The sequence below is a fragment of the Solenopsis invicta genome, chromosome 1 (assembly GCF_016802725.1).
Source record: "Solenopsis invicta isolate M01_SB chromosome 1, UNIL_Sinv_3.0, whole genome shotgun sequence".
NCBI classification, from domain to species: Eukaryota; Metazoa; Arthropoda; class Insecta; order Hymenoptera; family Formicidae; genus Solenopsis; species Solenopsis invicta.
The window spans coordinates 29,503,540-29,522,492 of record NC_052664.1 but is presented as its reverse complement, the minus strand read 5'-3'; the positions used below and the strand labels follow the sequence as shown (position 1 = coordinate 29,522,492).

The 18,953-nt window shown below is 32.4% G+C and overlaps 5 protein-coding genes across 7 annotated transcripts; 4 read left to right on the top strand and 1 right to left on the bottom strand.

Annotated features, from left to right (window-relative positions):
- Nucleotides 1-944: 944 nt before the first annotated feature.
- On the top strand, nt 945-3,531 carry LOC105208069 (heat shock factor protein). Its single transcript, XM_011177823.3, has 3 exons — nt 945-2,175; nt 2,462-2,588; nt 2,764-3,531. The coding sequence occupies exons 1-3, from the start codon at nt 1,729-1,731 to the stop codon at nt 2,874-2,876; spliced, it is 687 nt and encodes a 228-aa protein (XP_011176125.1). The 5' UTR covers nt 945-1,728; the 3' UTR covers nt 2,877-3,531.
- Nucleotides 3,532-3,645: 114 nt separating this feature from the next.
- On the bottom strand, nt 3,646-9,000 carry LOC105208067 (GPN-loop GTPase 1). Of its 2 annotated transcripts, none has more exons than XM_011177820.3 (5): nt 5,602-5,879; nt 5,061-5,315; nt 4,564-4,928; nt 4,247-4,476; nt 3,646-4,032 (listed from the first exon to the last, which is right to left on the bottom strand). In XM_011177820.3, exons 2-5 carry the CDS (start codon nt 5,305-5,307, stop codon nt 3,690-3,692), a joined length of 1,185 nt encoding a protein of 394 aa, XP_011176122.1. In that variant the 5' UTR covers nt 5,308-5,315; nt 5,602-5,879; the 3' UTR covers nt 3,646-3,689. The 2 variants fall into 2 exon arrangements, with proteins under 2 accessions (XP_011176122.1, XP_025989933.1); XM_026134148.2 differs by lacking the exon at nt 5,602-5,879 and adding an exon at nt 8,912-9,000 and having other exon boundaries at nt 3,690-4,032.
- On the top strand, nt 5,911-9,828 carry LOC105208065 (nucleolar complex protein 2 homolog). Of its 2 annotated transcripts, XM_011177818.3 has the most exons (13): nt 5,911-6,068; nt 6,209-6,414; nt 6,482-6,702; nt 6,782-6,891; nt 6,962-7,068; nt 7,138-7,292; nt 7,366-7,587; nt 7,662-7,850; nt 7,918-8,037; nt 8,121-8,252; nt 8,335-8,550; nt 8,641-9,249; nt 9,585-9,828. In XM_011177818.3, exons 2-12 carry the CDS (start codon nt 6,243-6,245, stop codon nt 9,154-9,156), a joined length of 2,160 nt encoding a protein of 719 aa, XP_011176120.1. In that variant the 5' UTR covers nt 5,911-6,068; nt 6,209-6,242; the 3' UTR covers nt 9,157-9,249; nt 9,585-9,828. The 2 variants fall into 2 exon arrangements, with proteins under 2 accessions (XP_011176120.1, XP_011176121.1); XM_011177819.3 differs by lacking the exons at nt 7,662-7,850; nt 9,585-9,828 and having other exon boundaries at nt 8,641-9,212.
- Nucleotides 9,829-12,575: 2,747 nt separating this feature from the next.
- Nucleotides 12,576-13,785, top strand: LOC105206480. The gene is made up of 2 exons (XM_011175974.3): nt 12,576-13,259; nt 13,455-13,785. The coding sequence occupies exons 1-2, from the start codon at nt 12,840-12,842 to the stop codon at nt 13,677-13,679; spliced, it is 645 nt and encodes a 214-aa protein (XP_011174276.1). The 5' UTR covers nt 12,576-12,839; the 3' UTR covers nt 13,680-13,785.
- A 559-nt stretch (nt 13,786-14,344) lies between these two features.
- Nucleotides 14,345-18,398, top strand: LOC113003698 (THAP domain-containing protein 2-like). Its single transcript, XM_039448894.1, is given in 5 exon segments — nt 14,345-14,623; nt 15,255-15,419; nt 15,481-15,603; nt 15,991-16,147; nt 16,236-18,398. Coding segments are annotated over 4 exon segments (1,086 nt in total). The 5' UTR covers nt 14,345-14,623; nt 15,255-15,260; the 3' UTR covers nt 16,883-18,398.
- Nucleotides 18,399-18,953: the final 555 nt, after the last annotated feature.

Genomic DNA, 18,953 nt, shown 5'->3' with positions numbered 1-18,953 from the left:
ATTACAAATTCAATAAAATTTAATCAGTTTATTATAATAGATATTAATAGACAGAGAAAATCACATAAAATTTTTCGAAATACTATAAGTGCGTTCCACTTAATTAATGCTAGCAAAAATAATTTATTTTTTATTTTATCTTTTAATGTTTGATAAATAATTCTAAGAGCATGTTGTCTCATGATTATCATGATTTTGAGAGAATGCAAATTCTAAGAGAAAATTCTCTCCATGTGTTTTCACTCTTGTGAAGTCTATGAAGTGTTTATATAAATTAAGAAATGTAAATAGAATGTATTTTCATAATTAATGCAAATATTATTTTCAGTGTATAATAATTAAATATAAATAATACAATAATAGTATTGTAACATTTTTTATTAAAAAAAACTTATTATCACGACAATTAATGCTTTTCTTTCTTTTCTTTGTTCGACTCATAATTCGTAAAAAGATTTATAACAGAAGCAAAGAAAGATAGCGAATAAAACAACATATAAACAATGCATTTAAGTACATTTTCAATTATATATATAAGTATATATACAAATATTCCTCTTATTTAAACCGATATGTGCGATCGCAAGTTTTACTTTTTAATCATTTGTTAAAGTTAATTTATATTTAAATAAAATATCAAATTTGTAAAACTAAATATTTTTCGTATTTTTTAAATTGAAATCTACAATCATTTCTAATAATAAAATGGTTATAAATAAAATTATAAATAAATAAATAAAATTATAAATAAATAAAGTAGTTTTGCATAATGTCTTATTTATAAGAAATAATATCACTAATGTCAAATTAAACGATAAATGCATTGAACGCACTTAACATTATTTTATTCGTCTTACAATCAATTCGACAAAATCTTAATTTCGAACGTGATCTCGTCATGTAAATAGAGGGATTTTTATCTATATACTATTCAAATTTGCATTATGGTCCGAATTCAAAGACATTTCTCTGATCTCAGATCTCAAATCTGTCTATGGCAAAACGTAGTACATAAGACAAAAATAGCGACTAATTTTGAAATCATGAGGAACGACTATAATGAATTCGGACCTGTATATGCAATGTGAAGATAAATTACGCAATTTATATCTTCTTTCTCATAGTTTAATAAAAGTGTAACAGTCTGTCATGTTAACAGAAGCCAACTCTGCAGAACATAGAATAAATTGATCTTTACAGTAAGTCGGAGGGGATAGAATAAAACGCTTGAAGAAACGTGGAAAACAGTTGTAGAAGAACAGCATGATACCGAGATCTCGGCTATTGTTTAATGTTCAGAATAGATTCCGATTGGAATTATTCCGTTCTTCTTAGAAAACACAATAGAAATTTAGAGAATAATTGACTAATTCTGATCAGAATTTATTCCGAAGAGTCTCATAATACGTACCGCTGAGGAAAGAGATCACAAATCCCTGTTGTCATTCAAGTCTCCGATCTCAAAATGACATCAAAGTGAATCATGATTGATCGAAAAGTAACTTTAATAATCATTTTGCAGTCACTTTGACATTAATTTTTACGTCGTGATACCTGTGTTGTACTTGGGACCGATGCGATTCGTCCGTTTTCCGGGTGCCGCCTTGATTGCCATGATTCGAGAGTCATTTGTTTCGAAGGGGAAGAAGAACGAGACAAGACACGGACGGGACGGGAAACGTTCGAAACGCGCCGTTCGATCAACCGTTCCCAACGACGACGTACGCGATGATGTACGAGGACTGCGTGCTGCAGTCGATGCGGTTCCCGCAGAAGCTCTGGCAGATAGTGAACGAGTGCAAGACCGGGGCGATCCGGTGGAGCGTGAGCGGTGACACCATACTGGTCGACTATAAGAAGTTCCAGACGGAGTATCTGGACGCGCACCGGCCCATCTTCAAGACGAGCAACATCACGAGCTTCATCAGGCAGCTGAACCTCTATGGTTTTCGCAAGATCACGTGCCACGGCCGTGACCCGGCCTGCAATTCCTGCAATCCGCACGTACACGAGTTCCTGCACGATAATTTCCGCGTCGATCGGGTGGACCTGCTGTCCAAGGTGTGCCGAAAGGCCAGCGGAAAAGTTCGGTGCTCGCAGCACGAGACTGCGAAAAACGCAGAGGAGAGTCCGCGATCGGAGACGAATCACATGTCTCGTTTGAAACAGTGTCAGGTAAATTTGTTGAATGAGAGTTAATTTTTTTTTTACTCATTGTATAGTATAAGACAAAAGGAACGATTTATACGATTTTTTACTTTGTAATTGATTTGCATTATAAATCAGTGACCAAAAAACTTTATTATTATTATTATTTATTAATTTTTTGCTTATTATATAATAATTAATATTAATATTAACTGGGATAGATTTGTGTTTCAAAATATTTTATGACTTTTTGATAATAAAATTAATTTATATGCATATATCATGATAATATAATTATTGCAATATGCAATAGCTGGCTCTGACTAAAGCTTTGGAGGAAATTAGTCAAGAATATCGACGAAAACGCGATCAAGAAAAAACACCAATTATAAAAAAGGAAAATACTCCAAAACGAATAAGAAACTCTCAGGGAGACACAGGTATAATAAATACTAAAATACTGAAATATACTTGATTATTTATCATAATATATTGAATTGTTTACAAAATTCTCAGTTTTACTTCTACGGATACACGAGTTGCTAAAAATGATTTTGATAACAATGCTAAATTTTAAATGTTTAAAGTACTTATTAACAATTATGTATGTTTTAGTTCCTGTTTTGTACGAGATTGAATTCAGCAGTGTTCCAAATCGGAAACCTGCTATAGAACAGAGTGTAGAATATTTGATGTTTCTTCCTTTGAAAGACCAATGCAGCGTCTGAACACAAATCATCAATTTGATGCATTGCTACAAGGGATGATCGTACACTTTAACATTGAAAATATTAATTGAAATTAGTGTAGAATCTGTTGATTTTTATTTTCTCTTGGGCAGTATTTATATTACAATGTAAAGTTACTGTGATATGTTTGTTAAATTATAAATTATATTAAATTTAAACCTCTGTCCATATATTAGTTTTTGGCTTGAGCCATTTGCATTAGAATTATAATTTTCATTATTTATACAAGCATAACAAAATTTTTTATTGACTTTAATATATTTAACATGTAACTTTAATTTCTGGAAAGTATTTGTATAGTTATTAATTGTAAAAAATTGTATTGAAATGTTTTAACTAATTATAGACAAAATCAGAGAAATACACGTTTTTATATAAAAATTTATAATTTTGAAATGAAAATGACTAAAGGCAAAATATTTTCGTACCTTAAAGTTAACATTTTAAAATACAAAAAAAAATTCAAATGTTGACTGCTTAAAAAATTGTGTTATTCAGTAACTTGAAATTGAATATATTGTATTTACATGTTAAATAATGAATTTTATTACTTAGTATTACAAAACTTAATATTATAAGAAAATTTTTTAATATTATAACATTTAATGTGCAAATGCGATGTTTCTCATATGTTAACTTTTAAATTAAAGCTCTAAAATTATCACTTAAAGTTTAAATAAATTGTTCATATGATGGGAAATAAAGTAAGCATTCTTTTAAATCAAAATATTTTATTGAGATCAAAACATTTTTCGTTAATTTGCGAGATTTATAAAAAATTGTATAATTATATTAATTTTTACTCGTATTAGGTTCGGATTCTTGATTATTCCTTCGTTTAGTTTGTTCCTTTTTATGTCTCTCTAAGAAATTTCTAAATGACTCTTCAACATTCTTTTCTTCGCCTTCATTTTTTTCAAAATTATTTTCTGTTCCGTCTTCATCTTCGCTTGATTCATTGCATGCATGTTTCAAATAGATTTCTGAAATGTCACGACCACTGTTAACCGTTGTTACAAAAGGTACAGCTTCTCCCATTGCTTTTTTACTAGCTTTATCTAATTGTTCTTTCTCTGTCTTTTTTCTTTGAGCTTCTCTCTCCATCTTAACTTTTTCCCAATCTTTTTTGTAGGTCCTATAAAGATAAAATATGGATAATAATATGTAATAATATGCAAGGTGTTACTTCGTATGAAAGCAGTCAACTTGATATTTTTAATTTTAGTATTATTCTATCGTTTGGAATAATTCCTTAAATTTTCTCCCATCTGTTGCTGAATATCTTGTATAATTATGTAGTTATCACTAATATAGCAATTTATATATTTTCAATATGGCAGTTCTCTTACATTTCATATTCCTTCACAGCAGCTTCAACTAGTTCTAAAAATTCGTCAAATCCGGCACCTGTTACGGCAGAAACGCCGCAGCATTTCAAATGATTGTAAAACTCATCTAATGCAAGTGCCATGCTACGTGCAAGATTGTTGATGTAACCGCTTTCTTGGTCGAGTGCTTCTTGGAAGGATTCAAAATCATGCATCCAGTCAATTGCATAACTATGTTCAACAATATCAATCTAAAATATATTTAATGCATTTAAATGATTTAAATTGTATCAAAATTGTTAGAACATTTATATGTAAATTATAAGAGATCTAGGTACCTTATTCATGACTACAATAAAAGGTAATTTAGTTTTATAAAGTATAGAACAAGCATATAACATGTTAGACATGAACGTAACAGGATTAACACTTCTCACAGTGTCTACCACATACACAATAATTGTTGGAAATTGAGATGCTAATGATTCTGTTATAATCGAGCCACTCGCTGACCACGTAAACACCTCAATTTGTCCTGGTGTGTCAAAAATCACATAATTGTGTTCTTTATTAGCTTTGTTAACAAGTTCAATAACCTGATGAAACTTTGTGGTAAAAAGATTTAAACTCGTAACTATACCACCGTTTGGGCCTAAATTGTATTGTTTCATCACTTCTTTATAATTTACAGTATCTCTTATATCTGAAAGGAGATATAACTTTGCTTAAAACAGTAATAATAATAATAATAATGCTTATCATAATTACTTGTATATTTGTGTTTAAATTGTATGAGTAACTTAGGATTTATTTTATTAAATGAGTTTATTTTTACCTATGTTAGCAGGAAAGGGAACTTCTTTACAAGCAGGATCTAAATTAATGCCATATGGCTTTCCCATATCATACAATTTAGAAACAAGTCTAGAAACAAATGATGTTTTTCCAGCACCAGCCATTCCAAGCACAATGATACATGGTATCTTTCTTTCATCTGTAGACTGGTTTTCTTTTGGAGATGTGGTATCCGTAACACCGTTTGTCGTTTGAGCAGTATCTGAATTATCCTTGGTATCTGCCATTTCAAAATCTGTAAATTTTATATATAACTTAACATTGTGTTTACTCGCTGTAAACAAAAAATGTATTATATTAAAAACAAAACATGGTTCTTCTACTTGTTAGATTTAACAGTGAATAAGAGATGTTGTAATTATATAAAGCATTAATCACACAATGAGCAATACATAATTATGCCTCCAGATTATATACATATACATATTTTTATTATATATTTACTATCTTTCCTTTTTTACGTATATTTGCAAAGTTAACCAAACGTATAAAAATTTTTTGTTTATTTCCATGGAACTTACAATATATTTAAATACTTATCGAAGTAAACAATTATTATTCTTTTATATACACTGTCTTTTTATCCGACGCGATTCAAAGGTCCGAATTGCCCTCGAAGTTTAATGTTCATTAAAGTCGTTTTTGCGTAAAAACGCGTAGAAAGCTTCTAGGTCCTTTCATTTATACACATGATGCAAAGCGTACTAGTATATCTATTGCGTTGCGTGCACTCTTTGCACTCATCATCTTTGTTTTCTCTCTTTCCAACGCCTGAATATATATTTATCTCGTTTCAAGTGCACAAATTTTGGGGATTTCACGCGACTAACCTATCAATATTTTACTCCATACGCATGCGTGATGTCGAAAATTTCGATCAGAGATTTGGGATTACTGCAAATTACTGGAAGCACGTGGAAATTGCAAAGATTTGTGCTTATAAATATAATACTTAAGTATTAATAATTTGATAAAGCAAAGATTATAGGTAAGAGAAACAAAGTTTATTGATAAAATAATATACAAATTTTTAATTGTAATTTAAAGATGAGGTTATGAACGTTTGTATTGTATTTTCCATTCATTCTTTAAATTTTCAACACTCGCAGTCTACAAAACTATTTCCAGATTATTCAAGTCAGTCGTAAAACTTATCGTCAAAATGAAGGTGAAAAAGAAAGGCCAGAAGCCTCTTAATTTATTAAGGAAGAAAAAATTGGAGATTGTTAAAAAAAAGAAAAAAGAGTTGAGCAAGTTGACTACAGAAGAGTTCTTTGAACAAAATTTTGAAACAGACAATGATACACATGATGATGATGAAGATAACAATATAGGTGATTTAAAACATTCAATTGTCTTTCTATTTTTAGTTACATATCATTTTTTATTATCTTTACCCAGATGACTCTAATGAACATATGGATAGCGACAGCAGTGAAGATAATTTGGATCCTGAAGAGCACAAAAAGTCATTGATGAAACTGAAAGACACTGATCCTGAATTTTACAAATATCTGAAGGAAAATGACAAAAATCTTCTGGACTTTAGAGTGTCTGACGATGAAGATGATGAGGATGATAATGAATCTGATAATAGACATATTCCCAATGAAAATTTGGAGGTATGAGTTCATATATAAACAATTTTAATTGTTTTTATTTATTTAATTTTTGTATTTTTAAGTAGTTTATTTTTTGTAGGTTGCTAGCGACGATAGTGATTTTCAGGCGGAAGAAACTGAAGGTGGTTCAAAAAAGAAGATCACTATGCAATTATTGAAAACTTGGCAACAACAAATACAAACAGATAAGTAAGTTATATAGACTATTTTTTGTTGAATGAATGACAAAATAGCAACTCTACATTATATATGCTTACAGTTCAATAATCACTATTAAATGTGCTGTAGAAGCGTTTCATGCAGCTTTAGAAAGTGTTGCAGAATTACCCAATACAAATACAGAATATAAAGTAGAAGGAAGTGCAGGTAAACTTTAGCTTCCATTATTAAGTTTCTTATTTTTCAATTATATTAATACTTTATAAAAAATTTTAGCTTTTAATGGTGTAATGCAACTATGTATAATGTATCTGCCTGATGCATTTAAAAATTTTTTGAAACTGGAATCGGAATCACAAGAAGCACATAAATCTAGAAAATTTGGAAAAATACGATGGCTCTTAAAATTATACTTGTCTGATTTAATCAAAGTAAGTATTTATATTAAATGTTATCTTGTTTAAGTAAATGTGTAACTAATAAATGTATCTTTTCTTTTTATAGTTATTACAAAGTGTAGCATCGGCCAGTATTCTTACAGTGCTTTTAAAGCATCTACGCCAAATGTTGCCTTATACCCGCTCGTTCTCGTCTTTAACGAAACCATTGCTAAGGAGTTTGATAAAGTTTTGGTCAATGGAAGAAGAGACTGTTCGAGTTACAGCCTTCTTAAATATATTACATATTGCAACTAGCCAAGAATCTGTATTAGAGAAGCTGTTAAAGGTGAGACTTACATGTTGAAAGAAATATTTGCTGATTCTATAATCAGTGTATTATTAAAAATTTCTATCTTTCAGACCATGTATGTGAAATATGTTCAGAATACAAAATTCGTTTCACCTAACACGTTACCAGGAATAAATTTTATGAAACATTCTTTGGTTGAGATTTATTTGCTCGATCATAATATTTCATATAATCATGCATTTTTATATATTAGACAATTAGCGATTAATTTAAGAAACGCCATAACATTGAAGAAAAAGGTAATTTTTTTAAATGACAATTGTTGTAACCTGTTTTAAGATTTTAATCTTTTTTTTCTTTTCTCAGGAAAACTTTCAAGCTGTATATAATTGGCAGTACATAAATTCTTTGTGCTTCTGGACAGACTTGATAACTAAATCAAAGGAGAAATCGATGTTACGGTCGCTATTATATCCGTTAGTCCAGGTATCAGTTAATTTATTAAGTAAATAATATAAGTATTATTATAATTGAATAGAACAACTATATATACATTAAATTATTTACAGATTATTGTTGGCACAATAAAAGTCATTCCAACGGCACAATACTATCCATTACGATTTCACTGTATAGAAATGTTAATAACCATTTCTAAGGAGACAGGAACGTTTATACCCATTTTGCCATTTCTTTTGGAGGTATCAATTATTCTCGATTCTTAAATAATGTTTATAATTATCTAGGATATGTAAATTTTCTAAATCAAATTTTTTGTTTTAGATATTGGACTCTTATGATTTTAATAAAAAGCATAAAACAGTTACAATGAAACCTATACCGCTTATTTGCATATTAAGAATGTCAAAATCACAATTAGCAGAACATGGTTTCAAGAATAGCATTATCGAAACAGTTTATCAATATATCTTGGAAAATGCAGCGAACGAAAGTCATAAGATATATTTTCCAGATGTGTACATACCTTGCATAATACAGGTATTTTGAAAGAAGTATTAAGATGAAAATTGTTGCAAAGTATAATTTTTATTAAATATCCTGTAAATATTGATGCGTTTTGTCTTGTAGTTAAAAGCGTTTCTGAAGAAATGCCACGTGGCAACTTACTGTAAGAAGATAAAACAACTTCTAAATATGATTGAGGAAAATAGAAAATACATTGAAACGGAACGTGTTAAAATAACGATAGATTTGAAGAATACAACAGAAATCACAAATTGGGAAAATAGAATAAAAACGGATGGTACAGAAATAGCCAAATTCTATGCCTCGTGGATTAAGATTCATAAGTCTCAGATGCTTAAACTTCTTACGAAGAACGAGGAAGAACTCAATGTACCAGCGAGGATGCCGAAGAAGCAGAAACTAGATGAGCACAGTGCAGAGGACAGCGAAGAAGAAAGTGAACTTGAATTTCGGTTGAAAGGAACGGTATCTGAAACAGAAACGAAAAAGTCATTAAATAAGACGAAAAAGCGCAAGAAAAACAAGGAAAAGAAGAAAACTAACAATATCGAGGATGAAGATTTGCCGAGAGAGGACACAGATATTGTGCAAGATATAAATAGTGATGATTGGAGTTAAGAAAATTTAACAATATTAAAATGATACTTGATATAAAATGACCAAGATTTACCAGATATTTATTGACGTTTTTTGTTTCTACAGTTTTAACAAGTAATACGACACCTGTTCTTTAATTAGATTTAAAAGGATTCAATTAGTCATATTCTGCAAAATCATTCGGCTTTGTTTAACATTTCCAGTCTTGCTGGAATTATTAACGTCATTAGTAAATCTCACATTTTTTTATTTTTAATATTATATGTTATATATTATTACTTTAATGCTAAAATCAGGTATATTTACGATTTTATAACTTAGTTACATTTTTTTTCTGTATTGTGTTATCAAATTTATAATTTACATTGCTTGTATTATCTACATGAAAAAGATTTGTTAATATAAACATAAATAATATGTAAATAATCTAGATATAATTTTGTTTATAGTAAAACATCGATCTAAATGTTTGAAAAATCTGGCAGTATCCTGACCTGAAAAAATGAGTTCCTATGTTGGGAATAAAATCGTATTTGGTTTTAACATGACCGGTGTCCCTCTGCTCGAAACTGGTCTCCACAGAGAAATGCGTCTTTCGCGCATCCTTGTACATGATCTATCACTGGCAGCAGCCAGTGATAACTCTTATCACGGCACCTTCAAAGTGATCATAATAATGTTGTCTATTAAAAAAATAGCATGTTAAATTATAAATAAGCGAGTGAGTGATGAAAATTTTTCTTGTAATTTGTACACAAATTGGAACATTTTTCAAAAATACTTCTTACAATTTTTCATACATGTGAATTTTAAAATATTCTGAGATTTTCCATAATTAAAAAAAATACTTTTAATTTTTTTAGATTTTATAACATTTTATCACAAATTATAGAACAAAAAATCTTAGACATCTTATGATAATTAATATAAAAAATTATGAGAAAAAATTTATGGCGATAAATAGCATCTGAAATATTAAATTTCAATTATTTTTAATTATGTTTCATTGGAATAACATAGGCAATATCACAAAATGAGCTGAATCCCTTTTGAATCGCTGTAACAAGTGTATTGAAGCAAAAGGAGTTTATTTTGAATAAAACAACATTTTGTGTATTTTGTTTCTATCGTGTTTTATTGATCCAGTATTAAAAATTAATTGTCGCACCGTGTACGTCAAAAGTGAAAAGCGCTATGAAATGTAAAGTATAAATGAGATTAAAAACTCTGTTAAATATATTACAAGGACTTTTATTCCTTTTATTTTACACTGGTGAGAAATTGATTTTAAAAAATTTAATTATATTTGTAACAAACCGCCTTTCCGCTCCCCCCTCGGACCGTCCATCGTTCCGGGCTGTCCGGCCGAACAACCGCCGGACAGCAGAAACCTGGCGCCACAGATATCTATCTAACAACTAGATCGCTACCTTCGGCTGAATAGCTGTGTCCGGCAGGATATCCGGATTCGGCCATCTTACCCAACAAGAAAATGGCGTCTACGCGTAGATTAGGTTAGTGCGTATGTGTTTGACAGGTTTGACAACTAAACCGGTTAACCGCTGAGCACCGTTGAGCATATTAATTGCGATTATCGAGTGTGTTTTTTCGATATCGTGCCATAATAACAAGCAAGAGCGGCATTAGAGCGGCATTAGAGCTGCCATTTTGTTGTAGGTAACATGGCTGAAACCGGATATCCTTCCTGCCTCAGTACTGTCATATGCTAATGCCACAGGTTAGCGATCTAGTTTAGTATAGATATCTGTGCCTGGCGCATAGCGCCGAAAAGACACGCGAATACCGACGTAGCGCGCGTTGACGCGCATCCGCACGTGAGAACTGAGAGCTGCGTGGCAGATCTCCGCGCGCACGCGCTCGACCGGAGTGGCGACCACCGGACCGATCTCGAGCGGCGGGGAGACCCCCCACCGATTCCGTACCGTTCCGTACCCCCGCACCGTCCCTGCTCTCGAGATTCGGGTATACAGGGTGTCAGGTAACTACCGCCCGTGGTTTCGTGAATTGATAGATCAAGTAAAACTGAGCGGAAAAGTCCTGTACCATTTTTTAATATTTGCCATAGTTAACAGTAGCTGTTTTTCCCTCCTCACCGCACAGCGCCGCGTCTACAGTCGCGGCTGCCTACGTCTCGGCGACCGGCAGGCGGTCCTTGCGCGCGGTGATACGCGCTTATTCGCAGACTTTATTAATTTTTTTTTCGTTAACTATGGCAAATATTAAAAAATGGCACAGGACTTTTCCGCTCAGTTTTACTTGATCTATCAATTCACGAAACCACGGGCGGTAGTTACCTGACACCCTGTATAAGCGCCGCCGCTCCGAGAGTCGAGCGGTCTGCCGTGGAAGAAGCCCTCCTAGCGCTCACCAGGGAGTTAAGCGCCTTAGCTTCCGCCAAGAAGTCTTGGCAAGAGCCTTCCTGACACCGCCGATAAAAACGGGCTCAAGTCCACCTTGGGCTCCACCAGGGGATCCTGGTCGGCAATTCCCGATCCGCCGTCCCCGCTTGGGTATCGACTCACGACCTGGGGTGTGGAGTTCCGCGCCTCTACCAAGAGCTCTTGGCGTGAGTCGATCACCACCGCCGAACATCGCGGTATTAACCGCTTCGCGTCGGGAATCGCGATCCGCGTACAGTCGCATCGCGCGCGTCATTCACGGCCGTGGCCACGGCCTTCGGCAAGGCCACGGTCTGCGCGCGTCAACACCGATTCCGAGTTCTCGGAAAACTCGAGGCCGGAATTCCGCGAACCGAGCCGTGTCAATAGCTCTATCCGATACCGCGGCAAACACATTCTGTATATACCGTTCGTCCGTCCGCGCGTTCCGTTTCTCGTCTGTCCGTCCGCGCGTATTCTGTAAGCTCTGTTGCGTCCGTCCGAGCGTCACCGCCATCCGCGCGTCGTGGCCAAGCCACTCCGTTACTCGTCATCTGTACATATCTTACGCGAAATAAACTCACTGTCGTTATACCACCTAAATCGGAAAAAGTCTAGTTCTCTTGGCGACCTCACTCCGCGTCCTAGTCCGTCGCGCTCGCACCGCCCCGTGCGCGGAAAAAGACGGGTCGTTACATATTCAAGTAAGCAGTTTTTGAAATTTTTACCTTGTTAAATTGTTTATATGTACATACGCATATAGGTGATCCTTTAATTTTGCTGTTGAACGCTTATTTAATTTTTGCTGAAATCAATATTTGGACTTTGTAGAAAAAAAATTGAGGTTTTTCCCCGTAGGCCTAATCCTTATTTTTAAAAATAAATTCAATTAACCTTAGTAGCACAAAATATTGGTTCAATATTGGGAAATAATGTAAATCCAATATTCTATATTGGGTGTGAATTGATTTTCAGTATTGGTCCAATATTGCAAAGTATGATATCGACCCTTATTTAACCAATATTGAAAAAAAAAAAAAAATACGATATTATATATTGGTTGTGCATTGGGTTTTCAACATTGGTCCAATATTAGAAGGTTGACACTTTAACCAATATTAGTCCAATTTTTTTTGTAACCCAAGCGGTCCCGATAGCTAGCTACAGCTCGATTGTCTTTTATCAGATTCGCAAGCCTCCTCCCGCGTTAAAATAAATGCGAATCTGATAAAAGACGATCGAGCTGTAGCTAGCTATCGGTCGGAGAAAAGTCGTGTAGCGATAGCTTTCAGTAGTCAAGTAACAATGGCTCTACGATATACAAACCAAGAATTAGCGGATATGCTGCTAATTTATGGCGAATGTCATAAGAATGCGAGAAGAGCTGCAGCTCTGTACGCAGTTCATTATCCGGATAGGCGGCACCCGGCGTATTCGCGAGTGTATATCGTAGACTTTGCCAATCTGGAACTGCACGAATCAACACGTCCTCGAAATGTTCGAGAACGCGACGAACAAGTCATCCAACAAGTACGAGAAGCCGTGTCAGCGAATCCACACACGAGCACTAGGTGTGTTGGACGTGAACTTAATTTACATAATGTCAGGGTGCACAGGATAATTAAGAAAAACCTACAGCATCTATTCAAACGATATACGACGCAACAATTATTGCCGCAAGATTTACCTCGCCGAGAACAATTTTGCGATTGGATCACAGATCAAGTAAGTTTAATACTTTAATAATTTATTATTTTTATATCGTCCAAGTCGTGTCTTGTAAAGCCTGGCTGATAAAAGCATTTACGTAGAGAATACATAGAAAAATGATAATTCGTATAACTTGAAAAAATAATTATAATTTAAAAACATAAAAAATTCAATTGTATTATTATACATATATTTTCACTGTATGTGCAGGTTGACATAGAAAATATCGCAAATGATAATTTTCTACGAAAAATTTTATGGACGGACGAATGCACGTTTCGGAGCGATGGTCGCATCAATCTTCTTCTTCTTCTTTCGTTGAATTGGCACCCGTCCCCAGTAACTAGTAGGGCAGGGACGATTTGGCCATTAACCAGAATAATTTTTCGGGTAACAGAAAGGTATAGATGGTGGGGTGAGAGATGTAACGGGTAGACAGTGATTATGATGATAGAAAGAATTGGTGATGGCGGAGCAACCGGAGCTCCGGGAGCACGCGCGCGCGCTTCGAACAGCTACGGAGCTACTTGAAGTTAGAGTCCCTAGAAGTAGAGAGTCTGGACATTTACACCCAAAATGGCGGCGATATATATATGCGTGTGATCATGATGTAAAAAACAAGGTGAAACAACGCGCATCGTTGGCGGCTCGATGCGCGGTAAGAGGCGTGGCTCGATGTGATGAGCCAATGAAATTTGGGTCCAAATATATCCGCGCAATTTAAATACGAAACAATCATATGTAGTCACACATACTTAAAATGTAGATGCTGTTAAAAAAAATAAATATAAAAATGTAAAAATACTTGAAATTTATTATCTTTAACAAAAATCATTGTTGCAATAAACACTGTTGTTATAAACATGAAATACAACAATTTAGCCATACACATAAGCTCATTCTTATAACTTTCCAAATTTCTTCTAATTCAAGTTTACAAAATTTGAAATAACAATTATCACAATTTTTATTAATGTACAAAGTCTCAACCTTACCTTCACATTCTTCTTTTTTTAAGTAGCTTTGAATTTCTTCGATTCACCGATTATCTCCGATTCACGTATAAATGCAAGTATAAATACGTCCCAGTACCGGAGCCGTAGCCATATTGAATCTCAAAATTTGGACCCAGTTCTGATTGGTCTAGAGTATGGTCTACTGCGCATCTGGTTACTTGTTTCACCTTTCTTCTTACATCATGTGTGATCATAATTTCTTCCACCATGCGTGTGATGTGTAGTAATAATCTCTTTGGTGATGTGCGCACGTTTATTTATTCGCTGTTTTCTGATATCAGTAACTGGTAAATGTTACTGAATGTTACGTGTGATGAGTAACGATACACAAGATCCTTACTGTTTGATTAAAAAAGTAAAAAGGTAATATTTTGATCAGTTTATGATAACTACTACTATAACTATTTTCTAACCTTATTTTTTAAAGTAATGAGAATATTAATAACAATTTATTAATAATAAAAACATTAACGACTAAATTCAACAATTGTAAAGAGAGCTAATGAACCGCGATAGGTGTTGTTGTCAAAAATATGTTAGATAAATTTCTGTACTTTAAATATATTAGGACATAATAACAAACGTTTCGATCTCGTACAAACGGTCCTCTTCAGTGTCTAAATCTTCTAACAGTTCTGTGTGGAATTACATATTTTGTATCCAAGTAGTGTTTGCAATCATGTTGTTAATTGTTATTCTTTAAAACGACTATGTTTTTTTGGGGCATTTAGAACGTCTTAGTTGACTGGGTTGCTATTTTGCAACACCATTCTAATTAAGTATCTTATAATCTATATCTGAGGAAGGTGCTTTGTCGTTCAGAGACAAAGACATCTGTCGCGACTCATAAGCTCTTCTTTACAATTCTCGAATTTATTCAAATAGAGCCTATTGATTTCATTTTCGTTTAATTAACGAGTAATATTTATTTTCAAATATTGTAATGTGTATAAATATGAAAAATAGATAAAATAACATTAAAGTATTTTTCTAGCCAAACATGCCAACTTGTTGCATACTTGGATGCGGTAATCGCAACATAAAAGGTTCCAAAATTTTCATGGCTCGTTTTCCAAGTGATCCGGAAAAAAAGAAATTATGGATTTCTAATATAGGCAGAACTAATTGGGAACCAAAAATTAATTCAGCTGTATGTGAGGTAATTTAACTTGTTTTTTTTGTGTTATAAAAATAAAAACTGATATTGAAAATTTTTATAGAAACATTTTGCAAGTGAAATGTGGGAAAAAATACGAGTTGACGGAAAGAAAAAATTGAAGTTAAACGCTATATCTACAATTTTTTCTCCTCGGGAAAAAAGTGGAACATATATTACTACAACGGTGAGTTTTCTTTTTTAATGTATCTTTGTTAAAAAGATTGAGCAATGCATGCACAGTACTTTGTAAAAGAATGTTATTATTTTATTATAAATATCAGTATTTCTCTGAAACAAAGTTTATTGCAACAATTTGATAAATACGTAAAAAGTGTATTCTAACTTATCACTACTAATGAAAAATAGTACTGATTTGAAGGCTGCGATCAATATAGAATTTTCAATTTTCATTGAACTTAATTACATCTGTATTCTTATTTATAAAGTAAATATAAATACTTTTACTTGGTAAAAGTCTTAAAATTTAATTATTTAATATATTTAAATAATTACAACACTTTAACTATTAAAGACAAAATAAAATTTTCATGAATATAATAAACCTTTTTAGGATCAAACTAATAAATCTTTGCAAACACAACCTATATTTGGAACATTCCATACAGACAATAATGAGGAAAAAAATAATGAGTCTCTTGGATCAGTTACTTCAAATAATTTGAAAGAATCAATTACTTTTCACTCACCGGAACGATCGAATTCTTATGGTAACACTATGCTTTATAATATATTATTAAGTTATTTATTATTATTTATTATTACTGTACTTTTATGACACATTGTATTATTTTGTAGATTATTTTACTTATACTTCAGAAAAAAAGTACAACGATGTATTTAATAAAGTTAAATGTTTAGAGGAACAACTACGAGAAATAAATAAAAAACTTGATTTAGCCAACAAAATTATTTTGAAAAGTAATAAATCTAATAATGTGTTAAAAAAACACAATAAAAGATTAACTATAATGAAGAACAACTTAAAACATCACGTAAGCTTGGAATCAGCATTAAAGAAGATATTCAATGATGACCAACTAGAAGCTCTCACGCGTCGATCCACACAACGCCACATGTGGTCTAACGACACTATTAAAAAAGCGCTCCGATTAAAGTTTTCCTGCGGTTCTAATGGTTATCAATAACTACTGAAGGAAAAAATGCCTCTACCGTCCGAACGTACACTTCGAAGAAAATTGGAAGGTATCAACTTTGAAGAAGGGATTTCCAACGATGTTTTTAAATTGTTAGAAGACAAAGTTGCTTTATTTAAAGATAGTAGGGAAAGAGATTGTATGCTTGCATTAGACGAAATGAGCATTACACCGGGAGAACAATTAGACTCAGCAACACAGTCATATTGTGGAATTGCGTCTTTTTGCACACGTACTGGTAATAATACTTCTCCACGTTTTTTCTCTTCTTTTTGTGACAAATTTTAAAAACTACTATACTAATTGTCTTATATTTCAAGTTGTTTCAAAATTTCTTTTTTTTTTTATCTTATTCTTTTCAAGGTAGAAAAACTTTTTGTTTGTCTAACTTTTAATGTAAATCTTTTAGACTAAATCAAGTTAAAATTATTAGCTTGTTAACTTTATCTAACTTTTAATTGTTTAATTAATTTAAGTTATTATACAACCTTGATTCTTTTGGTTTTTTCTATATAATTTTTCCTCTTTCTGTTTCTTGCTTTATATAGGAGAAAGTGCGGATGCTACGCATGCTTTAATTTTTATATTAGCTGGTATTTTTTCACGTTGAAAACAAATTATTGCTTTTTATTTAACACCTGATAGTTACGATGGAGCATTGTTACACTCTATCGTACTTGAAATTATTCATAAAGCTGAAAACATTGGACTTTATGTACATAGTGTTACAAACGACATGGGTTCGAATAATTTAGCGATATGGCATCAGTTTCTTGTTGGTTTTGTTGGACGCAATTCAACAATAACAAACTCAATAACTCATCCTGTTGACAAAAATCGTAAGCTTTGGTTTATCGCTGACTCTGGTCATCTATTGAAAAATTTAAAATTCTGCTTGCTTAATAACAAAACTATTACCTTGCCTTCAAAATTCATTAATGAAAATAAACTATTATCCTCTGTAGTTAATAGTTTGCATTTAAAAGAACTTGCTGAATTTCAAAACAATTTGCAATTAAAATTAGCACCGAAAATAAAAGTAGACGATTTCTCAAGTGGTACTTTTAATAAAATGAAAGTCAACAAAGCTAAAAATTTTTTATCTCGCGATGTTAGTGCTAGTCTAAATTTTCTCGGGATCCAAAAATCTAAAAAAGAATATTGGACGACAGCCTTGTTCATTGAACACATTTCAAAGTGGTTTACGTTAGTAACCTCAGGAACTCAAAAAATCGCATTGGGGCAAACTCCAGGTGATAAATTTTCGAAAAAAAAATTTGAACAATCTGTTGCATTTTTAGAGTCTATTATACAATTTTTCCAAGAAATGATAATTGGTAAAGGTACGCAATTTAAACCCGTGCAACGTGGAGTTATTATTAGTACTAAATCTATCATCGAAATGTCGATGTATTTAATTAATGAAAAAGGCGATCTGTATGTATTAGCAGGTCGATTAACATCCGATTGTGTCGAAAATATATTTTGCTCTGTTAGAGCTAAACAACCTAGCCCAAACGCCTTACAATTTAAACAAAGTTTGAAAATCATCGCGGTATCAGAATATTTAAAGCCAGTAGGTAACTCTAGTTATGAAGAAGATGACAGAATAATTGCTGGTAATTTGTTGATTAAACCCAAAGTAAAAGAAATGAAAAAAGTTGTGCTACCTGTTCCTCATGTTTTAGCAAAAGAAATAAATTTAGGAGTCATTGAACTTAATATATTATACAATATTGCCGGATATATTCTTTCTCGGATTTCAAAATATAATATTTCATGTGAAGTGTGTTTAAATTCCGCTGGATCTCTCACATACAATCTAACTTTTAAATATGCACAATTTGTTCAATTAAAATGTTTTCGACGTAATACGCTGTTTTTTGTTAATAAAGCAACATTTAAATATTTTCACCAAATGGAAATTGTTATCAGACAATACCTTCCATGTTTGAAAGGAAAATTTGATGCAAATAAATATGATTTAGTTAATTTTTTTAAGGAGAAAATAATGTGCATTCCATGCAATACATTGAAGAATTGCCATAACATAAAATATAAAATAATGACACGTTTTATTAAATTTTGACTTCAAATAGAAAATCGCAAAAGCCAATTACCAAACAAAGTATACAATAGCAAAACTATGGCAATGCATGCAATGATACGATAGTTAAATTTGATAGTTCAACTATTATAATCAAATGTCATCGCGTTTGATTATAACAGATGAACTACCAAATTGAATAATAAATATTGTATAAGTACACATAAAATCTTTTTTGTCGTCATTAAGCTTAAACTACATGGTTTGGTAAATTACATTTATTTAATTTGATAAAAAATATATCGTTGATTT